We start from the raw sequence: 25,499 nt of genomic DNA, 5'->3' as shown, positions 1-25,499 counted from the left end.
TAACGGTATTACGTGAGGCCCATGGCTGAATGTTGCTGATAAGAAGCAGCCTACTGCTTACCTTGTTAGATCAGTAGATTGCCTCCCTGTTTGGAGAGACTTACATGCCAGTCCAATGACCCTAAAGCCCTGTGCTGTATAGAACAGAAGCTTGCTTTCAAAGTTCGATGGGACTGTGAAAAGAGGAAAAGACAGTTCATCAGGGCATTTGACTGCTTTCTAATAAAAATAGAACGGTTTTGGAGAAGGGAGGGTTCCTTCCCAGAAAACAGGTACAGCTAGATACCACCAATAGGCCAAGGGCATTAAAAGAAGCTGCTGAAATGAGCTTTGATCAATAAGAAAATCATTGCTTCTCCTCTGCCACTCTGCACTGAGGATCCTAAGCTATTCTGCAAAGACCTGCCTTATTTTTGGGTGTCATGAATGAGCTGTGCTCTTCTACTGCCTACCCAAGGTCTGGAAAAGAAAACTTTTTTTGGTGTATACTGGACTAGTAGACTACTCTTTCAAATATTTATTCCAGCAGAAACTGCACACCTTGTACAACAGTTGGTACTTGCTTTTGTCTGCTAGCCCTGAGAAGGGCTGTATGAAAGCTTAGCCTTAGACCTGAAGCACAACAGTGAGACTAACTTTTCAGGCTGAGGTATAAGGTCTTAGATCCAGAAATCTCATTTGGACCTTCCACTTCAACACACCATCAAAGCCATTTATACATATGTGTTTCTAGGAAGCATTTACAAATGGTAGTTACCTGTTTCTGCTCTGCATAATGTGGCTACCATTTCTGGAGCCCCTTTTGTGAAGACCTGTTTTTCCCCACCAATTTCCTGAGCAATGACAGACATTCTCTGCAAGGCTGAAGAAAATGGAAACTGGTGTAAAATGATAACTCCTTCCACAGAGGCCTAGGAGAAAAGCAAGCAGATCAGATATTGCAGCATGGGTTTTAAGCTCTGTCCAAAGGAGTTGAGTTCTCTGAACCATGCATGATGGACTGATTTGTCAGAATGGGGTTAGAAAAGACCAGTGAAATTTGTACAGAAATGTTTAGGTCAAGCAATAGGAAAAGTTCACTGACAGTTTTAGCAGACTGTTAGATATAATTTACTAAAAGGAACTCACTAACCCTATTTCTTTAACAAGACTCTGCTAGGTTTTACACTGGTCTTGCAAAAGAAAAAAATGGACATCTGAAAGTCAACCCCTTGTTGTGCATCACTGGTAAAGACCTGACATCAGGTGCTGGAACCCACTGCAGCCCCAAGTCCTTTAGAGATGATCACCACTCAGCTGAGACTGGACTGAGTCTGGAGCCACCAGAAGAGGTAAATTCCCGAACTGGACAATCTGTCATCTAGCAACGCCCTGCTCAAATCCCTGCTTCTAATGTGAGCAGCAAGCTCCTCCTGGCATCTCTTCTTCATCAGAGAGAGCATGGTGATCTCCCTGCAGGTAGTCCAAGAAAGACGAAGTGTGGAAGAGATGTCTTGGACTAGGACAACTAAACATTTCTCTACTAAAAGGTAAATCTTATCTAACAGTTTAACTTGATCATGAATGTGAATCTTTCAAATAGCTTACAGTGCTGGCTTTAGGTCCAGGTCTAACAACTGTGGCATGTGTGGATCCTTGACCTTCAATGTGATGTCTGCTGGAATCATCTATCACCTGTGTATTGAAAGACAAAAATCTTGTACATCATAGCAGCAAAGCTGAAAGGAATCTTAAGGGATCATTTAGAGCCCTTCCTTCCCTCAGAACAAGGTATCTTATTCATTCTTGATAGAGGTTTGTCTGACCTCACACTAAAAGCTCCTGTAAGAAGAAACTCAATGCCTCCCTTGGCAATCAAATCCAGAGCTTCACTGGCTTCACTAACATACTGCTGTACTCTTATAAAGCAAATACCTTGTGTCACCTCCCAGACAAATCCTTTGTCCATTATAATCCACTCAAACATGTAGAAAACATTTTTCCTAGATAGAACATAGAGCCAGTGGAAAAATAATAATTAAAAATTTATGTTAGTGCAGAAAGCAGCATTCACTGCTCTTGAAGTCTTCAACAAATCACGTTGTTTTTTTTAATCATCACAATATGACTGTGAGAACAGAACTATTTTATGGTGTTAAAGGGCACACAATTATTCCTGTTTCAGTGATTTATAGCTTTGGTGGGTTTCTGCCTAAGGCTGAGATGGTGAAGTGATGCCCCAGGGAAGAAGAAAATAAATAGCAAAGCAAACCAAAAACTCAAATTCCTGTCACTACTGGATAGTTTATTCCAGAAACTTGGCTGTTTTACATATTTTGCAAATTCAAAACAGACAGGTGTTAAGTATGGGTGTTGTCAGCTAATCCAGCCATGAATCTTGTCTTACATCAGCAGTGGCTTGTGGCTATTATCTTCCACCAGGTAATTATTGACTGTTTCTTTTACCCATCTCACATTTGCAGCCTTTCAGTTTTTCATAACTGTTCATTTTTTCCTCAATTGATCAGATAGTAAATAGGGACATCGATGGCATTTGTAGGTAATAGGACAGAGAATGAAAGCAGAGTGCTTTGAGAGCTACTCTTTTTACTCTGCTCTCATTACTCCACAACTGTAGTAGTTCTTTCCCAGCTGTGAGGCCTTCTACAACGTTTAGGTTTGAAATTCCATGCCCATTTGAAACATCTTCTCATTGACAGAGCTCTAACAAAGGTCAAAGTATTGTATCCAATTCAAAGCTAGCAGAAATCTGTTATATGCTCCGTAAAACCAGTCTGCATCTACATGTAAGTTACATCTGGGGCTTCCTGTCATCTGGCAGCAGCCACAGTCAGAGTTAATACCCAAGTAGGGTTTGCATGATATTCACCACTTGCAGTCAAATGATTTAAATACTCAGAGTACCCCGGGGTGAAAGCTCTAGGCAGTAACAAGGAACATTTCTTTAAAAGCCTAAGCATGTGGTATCTCTTCTGGGATTACTTATTACTTACTGTTTTACTTATGTGTGGGAAGTGGCCATTTGCATGGAACAGCTTGAGATATTTCTCCTTTGCAAGAACATCAAAACTCCCCCCTACTATTTGCATAACAGCAAAGCACAGAATTACCCAGTTAGTTGCCTCAAACATTTTCACATCCAGTGGGTCTCCTTGGATCTTCCCCTCCCAAACAATTAGTGAATGACAAACCACCATTGCTCTGAACAGTGGGCCCCAAGGCAGGCTGTGGTCTGCAGGGAAACTGTGAATATCCTGGAAACTGACACAAAAGACATCATAAAAAATATCATCAGAGAACACCAAACACATGTGACTAACAGAAAAAAATACATCTTAAAGAGACTATTAAAGTCTTATCCTGTGATCAGACAGTAAGCATGTTTCTGGGGACTTGTCCTCCCCCAGGAGCTATTTCTCATGCACATCCCTGGCTAGGATACACATGTTCAGAACAGGCATATTCTGCATACTTAACTGTCTATTGGGATGGACAGAGAAACAGATTACTATGAAATATCTTGAGGTTTGTGCAAGGATTCGAGCTGTGAGGCTCATACAAGTTTGAGCATCTTTGTGCCTGCACATTTCTGGAAACGTAAATGGGCAAAAACACGGACACTGTAGGAATCGAGTGGCAATCTCATGGTAACAGTGACTTCTTGTCATAAAGGGCTGGGGCACTGCTGCATCTTTGAAATCTAACCTAGCACGTCTACTGCAGACTACCCTGCCTGTGCATGCTCTGCCTCATGCTGACAATAGCGGCTGCATCTTTTCATGGGATGAAGCAACCAACTCATTTTCCAAAGGCTACAGAAATAATATTGGAAGTTTAAACATAGGGAACTTCTAACAGCTGTTTGACATTAACTGTCTTTTAGATTTGTTCATATATCCAGGAGGAGAATCTGGTCACTATTCTACCAAATTTAAATTCCATTGGTTGTCAAAGAGCCTTACCAATTTCTTTCAGAGGGCAGCAAGCCCCAGAGATCCAGGCCATCTTCTGTTAAGGTGCCAGTCTAAGTTAAAATGTACATTTAAATAAAATTCACACATGAGATTTCCAAGAGGAATACAAAGCAAGACAAATTTGAAGGAGTTACTGTTCAGAAAATGCCAGCACGGTGCAGAGCAAAAGTGCTACCAGCCAGGTTCCAAGAAAAACAATAATGCACAACAGTGTCTGTTCAGACAACAATCTGAAAAACACTTGACCAAAACCCATACCCTCCCACCCCTAGCATTGCTCCCAGTGCTAGCACAAGAGTAACCAACTCATAGAAGTTACTTTGTCAAAGCAGATGAGGTTCAGCTGTCCACACATGTTAATCCTCTGTGGGCTGATGCAGAAGATGCCCTTTTTCTTCAGCCTCCGCTGGGTATAAATGATCCCTGTTGTCAACGCAGCTGGCAGGGCTGGGGGGACAGCAATAGTGATAACATCCAAAGCCTTCTTCACTACTTCTCCAGCCTCCTCCTGACATAAAACCAAAGAGAGTTATCAGCAAGAAGATGGCAAGGAGTGCTGCTTGGATTGTCTGAGTATAGCTTTCTTCATCTCTCCTTCTCTGCACTACAGGTGTTTCATGCTCAGGTGTTTTCTGCCCATGGTACATTACATATTAATCTCCCTCAGAAATGAATTGTTTTGATTTAACCAAAGGGCTTAATACTAAAGAGCAGCCTCCAGACCCTCCCTGACTCTCCATGTCAACAAACCTGCCAAAGTTCACAGTCTCCTGTAAAGCACATGAGTTCAAACGTGCCAGATATGTTATTGCACCTTCAGTCAAGCCCAGCTCACCAACAGGCAGCACACAAGAAACTGCCATTTGTATGGGCATTCATCCAACCACCTACAGACATAGCTCTGGGCTCCATATTAGTGTGATGGTGAGATAGGGGATCGTGGTAAAAAGGAGGGCACAAAGGAAATTGTTTTTATGTGCAGGAAGAGACATGGAATTAAAAGTTACATTTTTAAAAGTAATCTCTAAATTGAAAGCATAAGATGTTGGTGTTAAACTGACTGCCACTGCACTGCATATTGGCCCTGTTATTCTTGGCAGTCAGTATCACTAACTACTAAAGGATCAAATGCATTTCAAACAGGGGTCCCAGGACAGAGACACTGCAAACTAAACCCAATTTGCAGTTCAGATGGATCTGAAAACCATCACTAGAGTTCTATTATTACTGTTTCTGAGCTTGGAGTTTTGACGAAAAACCATGCTGCTTTTGATGTGCTGAATTTTCATCATGTTCTCATTCTCCCTTCATTGATACTGATTCATACCACAGAAAGCTCCAGTTTGATACTATTCTGTATCTATTTTATGTAAGAATGAAGCACTTATCACCTTCATATAAACACAGTCACAGAAGAGAAAGAATGTAGTGTATCGTGACTGAATCTTACACCAGTCTGACAAGAGAGTTTCAGATACTGTGATAACATCAGCACGTATTTTACATACTACAAAATGTCAAGAGGGTCTAAAAAAAGCAAAACTGCAGAGCAGACACCAAGCTATGCTCTTAAGCACACTTTCTTTGACATCCCATGCGGAATTCAATTTCTGCAGAATCAACCTTGCCACTCAGCACTTTGGCTTTCCATTGGCAGATAATTATCAATGCATGAAATGATTTCTGGGAAGTTTTTTTTAAAAGCTCTAAAACAATTAGATTTTCAAAATTGCTCAACTCTTGGTTACAGTGCATGACTATTTCTTAGACAGACCTTGACACATGACATGAGAATGAGTGAACTATTTTTAAAAGAGTGTCAGGCAGTCTCCGGAGATTTAAAGACCTATATGGGAGTCCATGTCTCAGCTACATTGTGGATGTACCTGCTACTAACACTGTCTCCTGGATGGCCACTTTTGGGTGTTGCAGTCTTGTCCCATCTTCTCCTGCATCTGACTAGTCTGTTTGGATTATTTACCATTTCACCTTGCCTGGGACTACTGATGGGCACTTAACTACCACCCAGCTCTCCCCACCATGTTCAGATGCTGTGTGACTGTGCCCTGTTTGGTGACGGCACTGCCTGTGCTCTGGTCACCCTTGGCTTCTGGCTTGCCTTCCCCTAGGGAACAGCTGGCCCTTGCTGCTTCCTGACACAGCAACTCTTAGTTCTACACTGAGAAACTTGATTAAAATTACCATACAGAATTAATAGACCCTAACAAATATGGCATACTAGAGAAGAACTAACACAGTCTTCACAGAGGGAATTCATGCCCCATAAACCTCCTAGAGAACTCTGGAGAAAATAAGTTTTGATGTGGGTGAGTGACTCAATTGGTACAAGACACTTAGATTTCAAAAGTTATTTCCCAAAAGCTCTCAAGGATATTAAGCTTAGTGATTACTAAGTGAAGGTTTGCCCACTATACAAATGACTAAACAAAGATAGGGAAAAAGAAGTGCAGAAGGAAATAGGGAGCTCTTTATAACATCAGTAAATCTGGGGGATGTATATTTATACCTCTACTGTTCAGGGCTCGATATTGTGGAAGAAGAGTAGCTGAAGGGGTGGACAAGGATCTGTAAGTCATGGACAGTAGGGAAACATCAAATAGAAAGCAGCTATTTGCTATTTCACTAAAACAAAAATCTACAGTGCCTTCAGTGATTTACCAGAAAGTAGGTTTTAAAACATCTTTACACAGAACATAATGAAACTGTGAATCACCGCCACAGGTGTTGTCAAAGCCAAGGCATAAATGAATTAAAAAATCTATTAAACTAGACTCGGGGGGATTTTCAGTGGCTATTAAAGCTAGATGATCTAGACACAATGGACAGCTTACTGAATTCTTAAACCTTTCTGTTGAAGAAACCAGGAAACTATACCAAGGAAGAATTGTTCTATACTTAGTTCTTTATAACCTCTTTCCATAAGCATCTAATACCAGTTACTGTCAGAGACAGTGGATAGTCTTTCATCTGAACTGAAGCTTTTGGAAAGTTGCCTTTTCACAGTGGCATCCAGTCTGTGTCTGAACCTATACCTGACTTAAGATTTTTCTAGGAATGTACAAAAAGTGCCACAAGAACTCTTTAAAAGATACTTGCAGAGTGCTAAGCTTTTGGGATCTCCCATTTTCAGAGATCTAGAAAGCATGCTACTAATCATATGTACATGCTCTATGTATCAGCGAGCACAGGGTAGACAATACACAAAGAGGTAGTCAGTATTCAAAAGGTTACTGAATTATAAGACATGCAATGCTCACACCAGATTTGCTAAGAACTCAGAAGAAATGAAAACTGAGACACAGTGGGTTTTGGCACCTTAGAATTAATATCTAAGAGCTAGTGGTGTCACAAAGACAGTTGCCTCATATACTAAAGTGGAAAGAATCATACTTTTATATATAAATGTGTATGAAGCCACTCAAGTTCAAGTCTCTTGAAACTGGCTGTGAGTACTTCTCCTGCATTTAGTAACTCACCCCATTAAGTGCAAATACACACACTGTGTAGATCATTCCAATGGCTGCAAATGCTATGAGGCACATCAGGAACCGAAGGGCATCTCTGTACAGCTTGAAGTTCATGGGTTTAGGGTAGAGAATGGACCTCACCAGATCTCCTTTGGCTGTATTGAAACCTGCAAAGACAAACAAAAATCATTATTAGGGGAAATGATTTCCAAAAATTCACTAAGAAAAAATGGAGGATTTTGAAATAACTAAGAAAGAAGGCCCAGATCCTTCATTTTACTGTATGTGAACTACTCTGCAGAGTACAGAAAAAAATTGTCTCAATCAGGAGGATTTTTTCAACATCCCAGAAGCAAAGCAAGATTATTCTTTGTAACCACATGCTAATGGTTTTTGTAAAAGTTATGCCAAGAAAACTGAAACAATGCATAATAGCTTAGCCCAGCCTGGGATATCAGTTCCCCAACTGATCGTTGTGAATTTGGGTTAACTCCTTTAACTGAAGGTGCACCAGAGACCTTTAAGTCAGACTCCGTTGCAATAAGAAAAAGCATGAAAGGAAAAGCAAACTGAAGTGTTGACTGACCAGTCCGCAGCACCACAGCTTTCGCTACTCCTCTGTCATCTCCCTTGGTCTGTATGACCTCTGTTCCACAGAAGAGGACATGTTTTTTGTAGTCCTCTGCACAGTGCATTCTCCAGGGCTTCAAGTTATCAGCTTGGGGTAAGCGGGTCTTTGTTACGGGAATACTTTCTCCTAGGGAAGATTATCTCAGATAAGGAAAAATGCAGTACACCTTAAAATTAGCCTGCTAACTTTGAAGTCAGTAAAGTATCTAGATAGACAGCAAACATATTTACTAGAGAAACCAGTTTAGAGAAATGTTAGTTTTATATCGTCACATCTTCAGAGTGAATAGGAATTTGCAGCCTAGCAAACAAAGAACAGATCCTGCCAGAGAAAATCTCTCCTTTGCATCAGTACAATAACTTCTTGTAAGTCCGAGAAATGAAAACAGCCCAAGGACTTGGAACCATGGCTGTAGATACAGAAACTCGAACAGAGACCTTAACTGGTGTTGTGTGACTCCAGTTGATGGCCATAAGTTGTTCACCTAGTTTGACCTTCAGGTGCAAGCCACTACACTATTGCCTTAGGCAGATTCAACATGACATTAGCTATTTCCCGTTCCTAAGAAAAAACGAGAGCTTTTACCTCAGTGCTTGACAGCTGACAAATAGCCTATTTATGTCAGAGGAGATACATTCAGGTGAAAAAGCAGAAATACTTTTATTGAATATCTGGTATCTCAGGCTTTCTAAATGAAAGGGACTTCTGGAATTTCTCATTTATATTGAAATTTCAGAACTGTTGATTTTGGTTTGATTCAGACTGAGACCAAATCTAAAGACAAGAAACATAACTATGAACATCTCCTGCACCCAAAATCCTTTTCTCTGTGAACTCTCCTACCTGGTATCTCCTCCACTGCTATCATATGAATGTGAGGTTAAGTGTATGCAGATCGAGACAGATACTCCAGCTGGCTGGAGACATTGCAGCAGTCAGGATGAACCATTCAGAGAAATCCCTACAGTCTGTATAGACTGGGTGCCTTTGTGGGAACAGCTTTTTTTCCATATCTACTGTTTCTTTTCCTATCCTGTTCATTCCCCTTCACTGTCTGCCCTTCCTTCCTTTCTAGTTAGAGGATTGCTTCCTAAATATTGTACCTCAGAAGGGAAGAAAAGGATGAGCTGCTCTTCCCAAAGTCCATCTTGTCTATTTAGAGAAGCTGGGAATAACTAATATATAGTCTTTTTGATAGCAAACATTCCAAAGAATGCCCTTCTAGGCTAACTATGGACTATCTCATAATAGGGATGATACATGATGTACTGGGTCTGGCTGGGATGTTAACTTTCCCTGCAGCAGCCCATACAGTGCTGCGCTCTGCACTTGTAGCTAGAACAGCCCTGGTATCACACCAGTGTTGTGTCTGCTGCTGAGAAGTGCTGGCACAGCATCAGGACTCTCTCTGACCCTCCTAGGGGGTGGGCAAAAAGTGAGAAAGAAACATCAGCAGGGCAGCTGACCTAAACCAACCAAAGGGATATTCCATACCATATGATGTCACACTCAGCAATAAAAGGTGGAAAAAGGAAGAAGAGGGGAGGGGTGGGCTCTCGTTGCAAAAACGTCTGTCCTCCTCCCAAACACCGGCTACGTGCGTTGAGGCCCTGCTTCAAGGACGTGGTCAAGCATTGCTCATTTGTGGGAAGTAGAGAGTAATTTCTTTCCTCTGCACTTCCACATAGCCTTTACTTGTTTTGTTTAGTTATTCCCTTTCCCCCTTCCTCTTCCCCTTTCCCTTTTTTTCCCTTTAGTTGAATTGTTTAATTAATAATAATATTTCCTTAATTTTATATATGTATATATATATATATATTTTTCCCTCTTTAATTAAATCATCCTTATCTCAACCCATGAGTTGTTCTTTCCTTTACTTCTTCCCCTCCTCATCTGAGGAGGGGGAGTGAGAGAGCGGTTGTGGTGGTCAACTGCCTAGCACGGTAAAACCACCACACATGATAATGCTAATACTGTATGTCCTGTGCCACTGTCTGAAACCACAGGGCCATGATGATGTTTTAATGGTAAGCCTGGGAGGGACAAGCTGTACCTGTCAGCATGCTTTCATTTACGATGCACTGCCCACTAATCAGGATGGCATCACAAGGCAAAAGGGCTTTGCCCTCTTTCAAAACCAGCAGGTCTCCAGGAACAAGATGGTGCGACTCCAACTCTTGGAAACCTGTAGGTGACATGTAAAGGAAACTTTGTGCTTTGCATGTTTCTCTGTGTTAAGAGGAAAAGTACAAGGAGCTACTACTAGCTGAACATATTATTACTTCTTTATAATGGCTGATAAACTATGGACTGCAAGAATGACCTAAGAATACAATGTTCCATATTAAGAAAAGTCTAGGCACCAGTTCAAACTGCAGAATTTCTTTTTATCTCCCCATACCCCAAATCATAGCTGCTATTCCAATGTCCTGACCTAACTCAAGAAGCTTGGATCTACATTTCTTACTTTGCATTTCTTACTTTGAGTGCCTCTTTTTGGATTGTTCTCCAAATACCATGACAATGAACAGACTTTGTACACAGCAATTAGGTGGACTCATAACCACTAAGTGGTTGGCTTTGTCAGCACAGCTTTAAGAAAAATGGCATCATTTTCCTGATAATGTTTTGCTAAGGCTGCGCTCACACAATTATGAATGTGATTGATGTGCTACAACATACTTCTAGGTCAAACTAAACCAATCTGCAGAAGCTAGTTAAAAAGGTTGAGAGACAATAGAGGAAACTGCTCTGGAAGGAATTTGATACTACATATTCTCAGTTTTGATATAAATTGCTACAGAAATGAAACACATAGAAGAAAGAAGTGTGCAGGATTCACCTTCCTTATTTCTGCAGACAGTGACCATGATGTTGTTATGAGACTCAACCAGTCTGTGCAGTTTGACCGATTGCTATAAATTAAAGGAGAACATAAAAAAGTGTTACATCTTACGTGATGCAATTCATCCACTAGCAATTATTCCCTTCTGTTATTTGTGGTTCTGAGAGCCCTCATAAACTGGGGTCTGTCCCTGCCAAGAACTGTACAATCATACAGAGAAAGAAACTCCCCACCCTAATTATGGAGAAGGTGTAACAAAAGGTTACAAAGCAAAGCTCAGGAATGGGGAGGGCAGGATGTGGGTAAAGTACCACACAAAGTTTATTATGACTAGGAGGCCAGGCCACTGCACCTGCTACTACATAATGTCACGAGACTAAACCTCTGAGTAACTCTCAGAGCACAGTACATATGCATGTTGTAACACACTGGGCTTTCCCAGACATTAGAAATAAGACTTCCTTGTGGAGAAAGGTGAGATGTCTCACTTACCTGTCTAAGATCGTATACAGTCAAAAAAATTGAGAGGAGAGACATGATTATGATGGCAGTGGCATACTCCATGTAATCTTCCGCAAACCACAGACACACACTGAACAGCTGGAACACGTAAAATGGATTCAAGACCTGTTTGGAGAGGAAGCATTACTCAAGAGTTAGCTACATTTAAATGACTCCAGTATACCCAGAAAGCCCATTCTGCTGGAGATGGGCTAGAATAAAAGCTATTGCGGTAAGTATTGTGTCTCCCCACCCTCTTTCTGATTTTGTTAGCAGTGGCTTCAGTCTAATCACTGGCCCCTCTCCACTGAAAGAAAGGGCCAAATAACCTGGACTAATAAGGATGTTACTTGAGATGCGAATGGCTCAACCTAGTCCTTGCTTTGCTCTACTCTTTACAAGAAATGTAACAGAGGTGAGAGGAGATCAGGATGTGAAGTGAACATGGAGCTCACATACCATGGGCACCACCTCCACCTTGCTTAGGCCACACGTATAACCAGCTGCAGTCTAGAAAGGATATTGGTGCTTACACAATGCTGTGCCCAGAGTCATGAGCTCATTGGATCTCTCTGCAGCTGTAGGCATTTGCCAGCAAGTGCTGTTCACTTCATCTCTGCTGATTAAGAGGCAGCCTTTGCCTGGAAGGTTTGATTTTCAGCACAGCTTGTAAACATTCACTGACCCTTGCAAGGCCAACAGAATGAGCTCCTAGAACACAGGCATGGGGACGGAGCGTTCAGAACAATGAAGAAGAAATGAATTAATGGTGATTTTATAAACAGGATATGAAAAAACAGTGTGCTTGATGGGTGACTGCTAGGAAGCTAATTCAGACACAGGACCCATCATATTCTATATGCATACTCTGCCTCCCCAAGTAGCCTTAAGAATAAAAGCAACAGAAATGTTGAACCTCTTTGATGAGTAGTTTCCAAATAGGGATCACTGGAACATCAATACTGTTTGGCCCACATATCGCTCTCCTGTATGGGATAAAGATACATCACTTACAGATAAAATAGTGATGATATAGCTTGCTCAAGAAGCTGCAGCTTTCAATAGTCCAAAGAGCTCGTATCAATCCTGATGTAAAGTCTGTGAGGATCTTTCTCCAAGAAAAAAGTTTTTAAAAAAATTAATACTCCTTACAGTGCTTATGTCAGAAAAGATGACCGCATCCATGAAATCAACTCAAAAAAAGAGGTATAACACAGCCATTAGGCAAATGTTTCCAGCATGCAAAAACACCTTTGAAGCATAAAAAAAAAGAATCCTGCACCTAAAAATAAATGATCTGAAAACAAAAAAAATCCGCATAAAGTTAATCATAGCATGACTCGAATGAAAAGCTTCAGTGTGAGCTAATGTCAGGAGCTGGATTTTCAGTATTCAATCAACAAAAGATCATTTCTGTACTTAGCATTTTCAGGAGTACCCAATCAGTATATTTTATAATGATATAGTAGTTTGTTAGAATAAAATCAATGACCAGAATTAAATAATTTATACTTTCAATATCATTACATGGAGCCCCACTGAAGAAGGACACATACAACTTATCTGCAGTGTCTCACGGAGGCTTTCTCCTATTGCAAACAAGAAGTGCTCAGAGTTAATTATAAGACATAGATATTTCTTGATTGAGAACAGTATTTTAAAAACTGACAAGGAACACACAACATTCTCTAGCACTTTTCATTCAATTTTTACATGCATGGTCACTTCATCTAAAATTATGTGCTTATTAATGTATATACGTGAAGCTCAAGAAAAGCGCACCAGCAGCAGTACATTAAAACCTCTTTGAAATCCATATGTTGAGTATTCAGAATGCTTTAAAATATGTACCTGATATTCTGTTCATTGCAGGTGAGACCAGAACCAAATTTGGCATGTATAGCTGAACAAGTGTGGTGGTCTTCTAGGGCACTAAAATATAAATGGAACGTTTTCCTTAGGAGGTTATTCCAAAGAAGCTTGACTTCCTCAGAGACTCATGTAACCAGTGCATGAAACTCACCCAACTTTCTGGAACCGTTTTGCATAGATATTCCAGACATAGCGGATTTTTTGCACTTGGATACTTTTCACCTGCAAAATAAGGCAGGACAACAATAGTTGAAACCCAGCAAACACAAATATTCCCAGGCCTGCTCACAGATATGCCAAGAGACAAGAAAGGCCATTCCAGGATAGCTCCTGAATCACTGCTAATGCTAAGCCCTTGCAGAGCAGTTATCTGTGAGGAATGCATGCTGTCATTTATGACTTGCAAAAGGAGTCTGTCCTGTCCTGTGCAATAATAATGAAGCCTGTTAGAGATAATGGTGTTTCACATCAGCTGGAAGAAGGCAATGCTATACACCTATACACACAGGTAATAAAGAAAGCAGCTCTAGGGGACTCTGCCTACCCAGTGCAATAAGCGCTATTATAGGCCAATGAAATCTATACTCGGCTCATACCCTGTTTCAAAATGGAGCTATAACCACAGTCATTAACCTAACAAGAGGTCTGGAGTTAGGAGCAAAGGAGCTGCAATATTTGCAATGCTAAAAATTGGACTGGGAAATGAGGGACTCAACTTGCTGCAGAAGTAGCTCCTTGGATAGCTCTCAGACACTACACAATACTCTGTGGAATTAGGTAGCTTAAAAGGCAAAAAGGTTTTATAACTAACATATAAGTAGGAGCTTTTGAATTGCTAGTGAAGGATTAAACTGCTCTTTGCTTCTTGAAATACGTTCTTTTCTACCTAGATGTTTTGACTGATACTACTGTTGCTCAAAGGGCCTATTATTTAAGGGCTATATTGGGCTTTTTTATGTTACTAATTCAATCCTCCAAAGAATGTTACAAATCAGTCTTCACCTTCATATTGTGCCAGTTGATTAAACTAGCTGGCACTAAACTTTCGTATGTGCATTAAGATATGGTCACACAGAACAGCAAAACCGGCAAGAGCTTTGCTTAGCTGAAGTTGGGTTTATAATAAAAATATCTCCTAAAAATTGCTGTAGATACAAAAATAAATGCTAACAATATATAGCTCTTTTATGGGTTACCCAGTGGAGTGATTTAGTGTCTATAATCAAGAGGCAGATATTAGCAAATGTACCATTGCATTACCATTGCTTACACCAATTTAACATTTGATGCTAAGCAAAACATATAACTGCACTGTCCGGTACTTGTTCTAAAATAGGGATAATTGTGTTTACTCAACTCATGAGGGACCTTCTGATTTGCTTGGATCAATTAATCATCTGTCTTCTCCCCAGTGCCTCACTGGCATCTCCAAGCTATGGAACTGGCAGAGACCAGGATTTTTTGCAGGAATGGTTGGCAGCTTAAGAGATGACTCCAACAAACATACTTTAAAGCTCAAATTGATGTATACAAAGGCAAGAAAGAAAAACATGCTTCAGAGCCTCCTTGATAAAACATTTCTGGAGATACTGATAGAGTTTTGCCTAGGCACTTTTCTGTTCTATTTCCCCTCAGCTGCATTCATCCCTGTTTTCATGTTGCTGTTGGATGTTCAGTTCCTCAGTTTCCCTTCAGATACACAGGCACCCCTAAGTTCTTTGATTCCTATGCCAGGAATGAGTGTTTGATATGGAACTCTGATTCTTCATGGCCAACTCCAGCGTTTTGAGTGTCTCCTATTTATAATGTAGGTCACCTCTCTTTTTCATACCACCCTTTGGAGTAAGAGAGGATTTTTACAAAGGCGAATACAGTTCTCCAAGCTTGTCTTTTCACAGCTCACTGTGTTATCAAGCTGCAAGTCTCTTGGCTGGATATGTTTCACAGCTCACTTTCACTCCATAAAGCCTGGCTGAGATTTGCTGTCATCTCCCAGATGCTGCAGGCAATAATTGACTTACTTGTAAACTTGGCTTCATTAAGGCTTCGTTGAAGATCGAGTCTTCTTCAGCAATGCCTGGATAATCCAATTTACTTTTGATAACTGCAGACACAGAGATCCATGTCACAGTCTTACGTGAATAAATCTGAAATTCATCCTAAATGAATATAAAAGAGAAGTGTCACAGTTCCCCTCAAAATCAGACCAAAGTCACCATCACTTTAAAGTGAATGATTACTGTAGGCCTTTCTAGAACACTGCTCAACTTTTTTAAGGAACTAGCCAACAGCAACCTCCCAGCACCTGTGATTGATAGATAAATCAGAAGGGGAGCAGAACCACAGTCCTATCAAAATGTGAGTACTGCAAAGTAATTCACTCAGCGCAGGTCCAGTGTTTGGCTGGTAAGGGTGGAATGTGAACACCTGGGTCATGATCAATAAGCAAGCAAACAGTATAGAACAATCTGAGATTGTGTGATCATACCGTAAAGGGAAGGTCAAAAAGCATATAGCTCTGTACTGCAAGATGGATGTTCAGTATAATACTCTTTCACCATCATTCATGTGTTAACACTTCATTGGAGTAAATGTGATAGAAGCCATGACTCTCTTAGAGTAACCTTAGACAAGCTTTTGCCACAGTGAGGTTATTTTATAAATAAATAAATAAATAGCAAGATTATAAATTCAACATTGGAACTGCCTGATAATTAGTATTGTTAGTGCAGTCTTAAGAGATTAGAGCAACTACTGTAATAAGTACTGTCATGTTAAGTCTCAGATGGAAACACTGAACCACATGCATTTTAAAGCCAGCTGTGGGACTGACTTATATATCATATTCAGTACGTGAGAATTTTGGCAGATGGCCAGGCTCTGAAAGCAGAGTTATTACACTTTACTTAGAAATGACAGCAGAAATAAAAAATTATGAGTCCTTTTGAATAATTTAAGGGTTCAAAAGAAGACCTTTAAGAATTTTTATATATCTTAATTTGTGAACTTCTTTTCTTAAACCCATATTATGAGTAGAATAACATTTATTTTCTGATACTTATCTTCAATTTAGATTTCAGAATTAGTAGACATTGGGATGCAGATTGAGATGGGAAGCAATGAATAACACAGGTGCTCATTATATAAACTAAAGTGAGTTAAACTTCAATAACAAAAGTGAGTTAATAGGCTCTTACATTGCCATTGCAGAGATGATGATAAATTATGAATGAAGGTCTTATGTGAGGCAAAAGAGAACTCCAAGGATCAAGCTGACAGGGTTACTTCTATTCTCATTAGCAGTAGCCATCACATTTAAGAACTAATGCAATCAGAAAGAATGTAGGGGGGAAAAAAACTGTCATTTTCATGCAAAGGACCCAAGAAGGAAATCTGCAATTGCCAAATGCCCAGAGCATATTTTCAGAGAGCTTACTGATAAAAAGAATGTACAATATGATTCAATTCATGTTTAATTACACGAAGGATCGTTTTAAAACTCATTTATGCCAAAAGTGCTTGGCATGGCAAATACATTTAAAATGACACACGAGAATAAGTAATTAAAAATGCAAACTGAATTGAAGATTAAAAAGGGAGATTAAACCTAATATGATTCCTATTAGGTTGCAGATTGTTTCCGTATAAAATATACAACAGGCAGATCTGTGATTTTCAAAACTCAAGATTCTAACTGCATACTGTTGTGCTCCTTTAAGAAGGTAGCTCAAATACAATGGTAGCACATTCCATTTTGCAATTGCACATGCCATTGTTCAGGAGTCTTTGAAACAGAAAAAAATCTAACTTGTGGAAGAAAGCTAACACTGCCAGCTCCTGGAGTATTCAGGCTCAGCTGGGATTCAGAATCAAGTTTCAGTTTGCTTCTTTCAGTTTTGCACTAGCTTCCATGAAATGAAATCAGGGTTTGGGTATGTTGCAGAGCTGCAGCACAGTTTGCAATGGATAGAAGAACTACTAGCAAAACATAATAGACCTGAAAGCACTATCTGCAGGACTACAGCCTTATTGGACATGTGAAAGGACTGATGGAAACTGAAGGCATACAGACATGAAAAACAAGTAGCCTATGCTTGCCCTCATCCTTATATTGATCCCTCATCTTGCACTGTTCGACACTGCTAGGGACAGAGCTAGACAAATCTTTGGATTCGTCCAGTGGCTAAATTCTGGCAGAGAGGGACAAATTCACTAGGATGGCCAAGTGAGGGAAGGAGAAGGACCTCCTGAACACTGCCAAGCAAAGAGATGCTTTAGAATCCAAGAACAGATTGACAATGTAGAAAAGACAGAGGTGGTGGAAGGGAGGGGAAAGAGTTGAGAGCAAATAATATAGTCAGAAATCCACAGGCATTACAGATTCTTCAGCTCATTTTTTTTAATCTGTGGTCTGATCAGCTGTTAACCTCCATTCCAATTATCATCTTACACAGAATTTGTGAAATACTACAGAAAGTTCTGCAGCTCAGTGATGCCAAATATATTACTGCAAGACATCGGCAACATTAGAGATTTCAGCTAACTGGATTCTTTCCAATTAACTCACCTTCCAATTAACTACATACTAGGAATTAATTTAAAGATTATAGGAGGCACCTACTGTTGTTCTAAGCAATACAATGTCCGCTTCTTCCAAGCTGCAGGGGATGCAGTTTGCCCACACGTCCCATTCTGGCTTCCAGTAAAACAGCAGCAGCAGAGCCCCACAGGACAAGATGTATCCAGCAATGCACAAGGCCTTGCGGCAGCCTTGGGTTTTGTAGCCAAAAATCTCCTGTACAGCAAAGACAAGGAAAAAAATATTAGTATTTGTCTTAACAAAATACCTGAAATATTGCCATTTCCCATCATCAATTGCTCTCCCATAGATACTGTTCAGTATGGCACTGTGAAAAAAACAAGTCATAGAACTTACGTTCTTTATGGTCCATGATTAGAAAATAATTTTGCATACTTCACAGAAGTTTTCATACACTTGTACAAAATGTGGACCGCTATAGACAGACCAAGCCTCTAATACAGTTTTATGTAGTTGTGAAACTGTGGATGAGTTCGAATGACATGAAAACATGAAGGCCCTAACCTCTAGGCCCTGAGACATGAAGCCAGACTTGCTTGGTCAGCTTTTTTAAGGCCCCTGGGTGAGACTAGCTGAAGCTGCTTCATACAACTTGGCACTAACACAGCACTTGTAGGGCTGTTACCACCTTGCACGGTATCTCCTGTGTGAGGATTCTGGACCTTGCCAATGTGCCACTGTCCTAACATCACAAAATAATAATAACTGTTAGTAAGAACAGCTTATGAACACTTGCGCAATGCTTGACATGTTCAGAAGGCAAAAGGAATCTACTTACCCTAGCTGTATGAGTAGGTATTATTCCATTTTTAAAGCTGGGGAAATTGCTACAGTGAAGCAAGGTGACCTGCCCAAAACTTCAAAGGGATGACTGTCAGCAATACAGTTTAAGAGGTGCCAGGTCATGGTACCATGGCCAAATTCTCTCTCTGTTGCACTAGCAGGGCCTGGGTAAAGGTGAAACAAAATGGATACAATGATTTTACAGAGCAGACCCAGCCCTGATCTAAGACAGATGGTTGCACAGCTGCAATTAAATCAGATGACCACAAGAATTTGCACATAAGGGTTAAGATTTCTCAGTCTCCTTCTTCCTAGTATATATGCAGCAATTGTGCAATCTGCTTCTCAGTATCAGATATCCATGGCCACAGGTATTGCAAGATCCATTCATGAGGGGAGAAGAAAAGATAATGTAATTGGAAGGGTGAGTAATACATATTTCCTGGTTCTGTGGTGGGGTCTTTGCTTGTTACGAGAAACGCAGGCCCTACCCAGTGGTTCCACTCACTGCCTGCCCTATGTCATTGCCCAAAAGACAGACTCTATCTTCCTAGGTGTCTCCATACAGATTCTAGACAGAAGAAATCGGCAACTGTAGGAAAAACAAACAAACATGGAACCTATGCTCGCAAGTGGCCTGCATTGCACAGGACCTGTTTATACCACCTTGAGATGCACGTACTCAGCCTTTTCAGAGGTTTCTATAGTCTGACCAGCCCATAAGGAAACTTTTTAGCAGACAGAACGAAGCTCATGGAGGCCAGCAGATAGGCAAAGCTGTTAGATGGTAGTTGATGTGGCAGTCGTGTTACTAGAATTGACTAATTGCTCCTACAGACCGGTAAAGGGCTGTCCATGAACATCTGTCTATTTGTATTCTCAACAAAAAAGGTCACAAATTAGTGTCAGCACCAACATACAGAACAGTACATACAACAATGCAAACTCACTGTTCACAGCAATTGGTTACTAGCAAGATGCAGGTACTTGGCTCCAGACACTACGGCTTGTCAGCAAGGTAAAGAAACTCCCAAGGAGATAGAGATGCCTAAGGGAAGAACTGTTAAAAGAATGTGCCTTCGGATATCCTCCAGTAAATAGCTGTACCTGGAATAATTAGAATAATCTTTTCAAGTTGGGATGGGCATGGATATCAGGGTGGGGAAGAATGAGATCGCTGCCATGTGCATCTTGCTTCTGTGAATGAATCATTCCTTTAATTTCCAGCTTTTGTGCCTTACACCCAAAGTCTGAGAAGTCAATAAGGCTGTAGTTAATACAATTAAAAAAGGAAGAGGGTGGGCACTTAGCACGTGCCCACCCTCAGTCATTTTTGATCATCTTCTGTTGACAGTGTTCTTCCCTTCTGAAATGCTGAATGATTCCCCAAGCCTGACATGACAACTTAACCAAGAGGTCCCCCCACCAAAGCAATGTGTTTGGAGGGATAATGGTGTCTTCTTTCATAATGGCAAGGTTGGGGTGAGTCATGCAGCCGTCCAATTTTTTATATTTTTGAAATGAAGCTTCTGCTTTATGCAAATAAACATCCGAAAGGGCGGAAATAAAAACACACTGCAAACAGATCATCCCTGTTCACCACAGAACATTCACAGAACAGCAAGCAAGCAGAGAGCAAACAGGAACCATAGAGCTAGGGCAGATTCTTTCTTTCTCTGCCTAGGAAACCAGGCACCTATGTATCAAAATACGGATTTGAGTTCTGCCTACACCTGCCTATGTTTCCAGACCTTCGTTTTCCCCTCAAAAAACAGTTTGATCCCTTAGATCTCAAGACGCTTCCCAATATCAAGCCAGCATCAGTATTCCTCATCTTGAAAGCTAGGAGAGAGGAAAAGAAGGAAAATAGCTCAGCTGGGAAGAAAAAAGACATTATCTCACATCACTCACTACTCTGCTGGTTCTTGCTACTTCTGATAATGGACTCGCCTGAGACAGATACCCTCGAGCTGTTTTGACACAGTGCACGCTCTGCCCTATGAAAACTGGTGTTAGTTCAAGTTGCTGTTTTTTTTCTTGATGAATGTGACGCTTCTGAACATAGGTGTTTGGGAGCTCTACAAGGAGTGCTCTGGGAAAGAATAAACACTGTTGTTACATATCTGGATGTGCAGCTGGATTCTAAAGCCAAAGCAAAGCAAGGTTTTCCCAAGGTCTGGAAATGGCTGAAGCAGATTACCTACCTGGGTCATATCATTCAGAAGTAAAACTAGGCAGGGAAACAGATTGAGCTCCAAACCTGACTTACCCAAAGATCCCTAGGCAGGAACTTTTCGATACTCAGCTTTAGAATAAAATGTTCTGTTAGGTTCAGGTGTTTTTTTCTGACTCTCTGCCTTCAGCAGGAAGGACTATAGCAATGAATGACGGATTCATAAAAACATTTAGTAGGTAAATAATTCCTAGTTGAAACAGAAACAGTATTAGTGAAAATACTTCTCACTTGTCATATAAATCAACAAGTGGAATTCCTCTTCAGGTGAATTCTCAAAAAAAAAAAAAAAAATTCTCTTCTCAAAAACAAGGTAAATATTAGACCCACAACACAGGTAACCACAATATGCATGAAGTGGGAACAGGCACACACATAATGCAAGTTTCTCAGCAGGTTTATCTAGCCACGTGAATGCCTTACAGTAATTAGTGTTTGGAAATCCTTCAAGCTTATTCAGGATTTGCTAGGTCTATACTACAAAAGATCTCCAAGCAAATTTATGTCCGCTATGGGAAACAATACTTCCTGGGCTGGCAAAAATCCTGATGTTGATGTCACCAGTAAGAACATGCCTATCAGGTTGATTTTATGTTGTTAAGGAAAAGAGAATAACTTTTGCTGGCTTGTATTTCAACGCACAAGGAGGCTGTGCTGATGCAGACATGCTTCTTGTGGAGACAGGCCTGAAACATACAGATTTGTACCATGACAACTTTTCTACCATGTGGGCAGGTTTTTAGGGCTTGATGTGTGCATTTGCCACATATAATGTTATACTGCCAAATAACTTGGGTTCATAAGACAAAGAGATGGTAGAAAACAAAGCTAAGATTAGATATCTGGAATACTCTTAAGGGTTTCTTGCTATCTCACATGAGATAGCACTACCTACAGAAAAGGCTTATATTCAGGACTCATCTAATCTGTGTAGCATAATTTTCAATAAGTCGTAGTGTATTGTAAAACTGTTTCCTTGCCTGTTAGCAACCCCTGTCTCCTCGGACTCTTAACAACCAAAAGAGTGGCAAATACAGAAGGGTTTCAACTCGTGAGTGGAGGGTCAAGGGAGGAGCCATGGATTATTGGACAGAAAAAGCTGTCAGACCTGCTCAGCTGGCAGAAAATATGATTATTCAATGAAAGGCTCTTAGCTGCGCTTACAATCATACAAAGCCAACACTCAAGGGCTTATTACTCTAGTGTAAAGCAAGTCTCTGTTACATTTAAAAGAAAAAAATCCTGTATCTGCAGAGTCATCTGCACAGCAGAAATTAAATGCAAAAGTGAAAACAAATTCAGGTACCCTTTTCCTTGGTGTAAACGTGGCCGGTAGCTACCAAAGAGAAAGGAGCTTATACAGCAGCTGTGAAATATCATACTTCTGGCAAACCAATCACCAGATACCCTATTACGAATAACCTGTTGCTATAACAACAGATAATAGGATTAGACTTGAAAGACTGGCAAAGATTCACAACAAATTTAATAACAGAATCTCATTCTTAGCAATTGGAACCTGTTTCATTAGAGGTTTGTTTCTGTTCCCTCTGAAGCCAGGAGCAACACTCAATGTTGTTCTATTAGAAACATGGTTGTGCCTTTCAGAGTCCATCTTCAGATTTGAATTTTCCAAATTCAAAGTATACAAAATTCCTGGACCAGGTTCCCTTAATAACTTTGGCATTAGGATGCAGACGGCTGCCAACATGCAGCAGCGAACTGGGGTTTACCAGCTGACTGACTATGGCTGTCCCTTTCCTTCAAACATAACCAACTTGGGAACGTAAGATTAAGATCTGCTTCTGGCAAATCCTTCCTGAAGCAGCAGCCTGTTGAAGTCCATTGCAATCTTTTGCACTTTAAGGCTTGTTCAAAGAGGATGATTAGTTCCCAGCTGTACAGAGAGAACCATCAAATTGCCAGGGGGCATAAAACCTTGATTTTCTTCCCTCTTCCTATTCCAACAAAAATTACTTATTCGCAAAAACACCTTCAAGCAGATATTTCTGATGAAAAAAATAAAAATAAAAAAAGGCAATTCCTAGAATAAATCCTATTACCACATCTCTTAACCCTCTCTCTGAGGCAAGCTGCTGTGTCCAGTGCTGGCACACTACTAATTCTTTCCAGTAATGCAAACAGTTATACAAAGATATAGTTACTCATGCTCTGAACATATATTGCTAAGTTTCTACTGGGTACCAAGAGAGTGAACTCTGCTTCTGAAGCACATTGCCCCTGCAGCTCTTGTTCAATTAGATGTGCTTCAGCCATGTAAAATAATCCCATAGACACGTAAAAGGATATACAGGGTAGATTTTCTAAGTCAGACTGACTGTTCTTAAATACAGGACCATCTAGCATCTCAGTTGTACGAAGAGACAGACAACACTGGAGAAAACTTAGAAGTATTTCTTCTCATTAGAGTTCCCTGACATTCCCCAGCAAAATCAACAGGGAAAAGCACTGCTTGCCCAAAGTCCAAATTAACAACCTGCATGCTTTCAAAATGACCTACCTCACTTTGGAAGAACTGCCACCTGAACGTCAGCTGTTTCGTTATTACATTAAACAATATGATCTTGTCTGAACAGTCAAGAACTGCTTGTTATTAATTTGGTTCAGGTGGATTAAAATGACCTAAAAATAATGTCGAAAAATATTTTGCATGGCTTAGAATTTTAAAAGAATCTTGCAGGGTTACTGAGACATTATGTGTCAGTGTCTCTTGCTGTGGCTTCCAATAATTTAAAATACACAATTTTAACAAATAGATGTCCACACATAATTCTCCTTTACCCCATACGCTCTTCCTCACCTCTGCTCAAACAGTCTTTTTTTTCCTCTTTCTTCAGAACTTACCGTAACCACATACCACTCACTTTTTCTTTCACGCAAATACACACACACAATAGCTGTTCTTTGTCTTTCATTCCTTTCTTCCTTGTCCCCTTACAAGCCTCCAGGCACTCTCATAGACCTCTTCCTCTCTCTCACACAAATCTTTTTTCTCTCTCTCTTACACACGCGTACCAAAGACAGAAACATACCCACCAAATCTAGCAAAAATTGGCAGTGGATTTAATTGCACCTATGAGTCAATTGCTTTTTCAATCTTTTTTTCTGTAATTTTCATTTGGGACATTTGGGAATCCCAGGTGAATGAGCACTGTTCTTGTTCACTGCAGGCACTAAGAGCAACTGCCAGACACCTTGAATTCACAAGTGCAGACTGATTCCACACCATGCACACGTATCAGCTGTGCATGGAACACATCAGAGTCATGTGCAGATCCCAGAGCACTGGACTCATGGCACACGTACTGATTGTGACACTGGTGAGAAACAGGAACAATACTGGAAAGGTAATGTGGTACTGATGACTCCATGCAAGCATAGCCTGGGTGTCCCAGTAGTGCACAGCTGGAGCTGGACATGCAGTGTACGATGGTGTGGCTCTGCCCAGAACCAGACAGGTCCACTTAAAACGTAATTAGCTCAGGCTCAGTTCTGGCATTGCTAGTGACAATGCCAGTAGTGCGTTGGAAGAGAATGACAGGGTGTTTACAGTCCTAGAAGGACAGTGGGAGGGTGGAGCACAGGCACAAAAACAGCAAAAGAAGCTGAGGAGCATCAGCACCAGGGCTAGAGCCAGGAGCGGGGTGCTGTGAGCAGGTTCAGTAACTCAGCTGCAGAGCCAGTTGGGTTCTGTATTGCACTCAGCTAATTAGTCTCCACCCTCAGAGCCAGTGCCTTGCACTTCCTGCAGTGCTCCCTTCATGCTGCTGGATGACTCTGTACCACATTCTCCAGCACATCAGATTACCCAGGTCAGCATTATGCAAAATATGACATCTCCCCTTCTTTGGATGGCAGAGAGCTGACTGAAAATCTCTATTTCTATCCAAGGATAACAAATAATCATGCTTTTCCATGACAAGTTCTCTTTTTCACTAAAACAATTCTCAGTGAGTACATTTTTAAGATTTGTCCAGGATTTCTGGACGTGAACTGTCATGTCAGCTTGTATGTGACTGTGTTTCACTAGGCTTGCTGAGGCTGCTGTACACCCAGACATCCTACATATTCTCATAGCACAGCTAGAGACATTGTGGTTCTGCAGCACAGGAATTTTGAGACGCACTGCATTTTCTAGACACGCATGACAACTGTTGCTGTACAGCTGCATCATGGGTCTGACATCTCCAGCAGAATCTGTTAGATGGGCATATGCGTATGTGACAAATAGCTGATCTGTAACACGCAGTAATAATAAAGCAGCTCAGAAGCACTGAATTTACTACAGTTGTGCACTGGGCTTACTATTTCAAAGCAGCAACATGCAGTAGATCAGATACTTTGTGGAAATATCAGACTTATTTCCATGTGTTACAGAATGAATGTAAACATAGTCCTACCTGAAAAACTCTGGGAAGAAATACGGTAGTATTTAGAAAAGCAGCTTTATGTAAGTTCTCAGAGTAGAATAGTGTTGCCAATTCATCAGGCTGCTTATGCTAATAAGTTATGCAAACATAACATGTGGTTTTATGTTCCAGAGAAAGCTGA

General features: G+C 40.6%; 1 protein-coding gene across 2 annotated transcripts in view; it reads right to left on the bottom strand.

Annotated features, from left to right (window-relative positions):
* ATP13A4 (ATPase 13A4) overlaps positions 1–25,499 on the bottom strand; it is a 41,780-nt gene that overhangs the window by 15,813 nt on the left and 468 nt on the right. Inside the window, exons 2-17 of one of the 2 annotated variants that reach the window (XM_035335182.1) lie at positions 17,933–18,106; positions 15,333–15,470; positions 13,463–13,533; positions 13,291–13,371; positions 12,356–12,425; positions 11,431–11,565; positions 10,936–11,008; positions 10,147–10,278; positions 8,049–8,219; positions 7,472–7,629; positions 4,294–4,482; positions 3,963–4,024; positions 3,111–3,261; positions 1,588–1,674; positions 758–911; positions 62–173 (exon numbers count right to left, since the gene is read on the bottom strand). In XM_035335182.1, the coding sequence (XP_035191073.1) occupies positions 62–173; positions 758–911; positions 1,588–1,674; positions 3,111–3,261; positions 3,963–4,024; positions 4,294–4,482; positions 7,472–7,629; positions 8,049–8,219; positions 10,147–10,278; positions 10,936–11,008; positions 11,431–11,565; positions 12,356–12,425; positions 13,291–13,371; positions 13,463–13,533; positions 15,333–15,470; positions 17,933–18,106 (1,958 nt within the window). Of the gene's footprint in view, positions 1–61; positions 174–757; positions 912–1,587; positions 1,675–3,110; positions 3,262–3,962; positions 4,025–4,293; positions 4,483–7,471; positions 7,630–8,048; positions 8,220–10,146; positions 10,279–10,935; positions 11,009–11,430; positions 11,566–12,355; positions 12,426–12,453; positions 12,518–13,290; positions 13,372–13,462; positions 13,534–15,332; positions 15,471–17,932; positions 18,107–25,499 lie in introns of those variants that run through there. The other variant, XM_035335183.1, reaches the window with a different exon arrangement.

Source organism: Oxyura jamaicensis, chromosome 9, assembly GCF_011077185.1.
Source record: "Oxyura jamaicensis isolate SHBP4307 breed ruddy duck chromosome 9, BPBGC_Ojam_1.0, whole genome shotgun sequence".
In the NCBI taxonomy this organism is placed as follows: Eukaryota; Metazoa; Chordata; class Aves; order Anseriformes; family Anatidae; genus Oxyura; species Oxyura jamaicensis.
The sequence above is the reverse complement of the archived record's forward strand: the minus strand, read 5'-3'. Positions and strand labels throughout refer to the sequence as shown.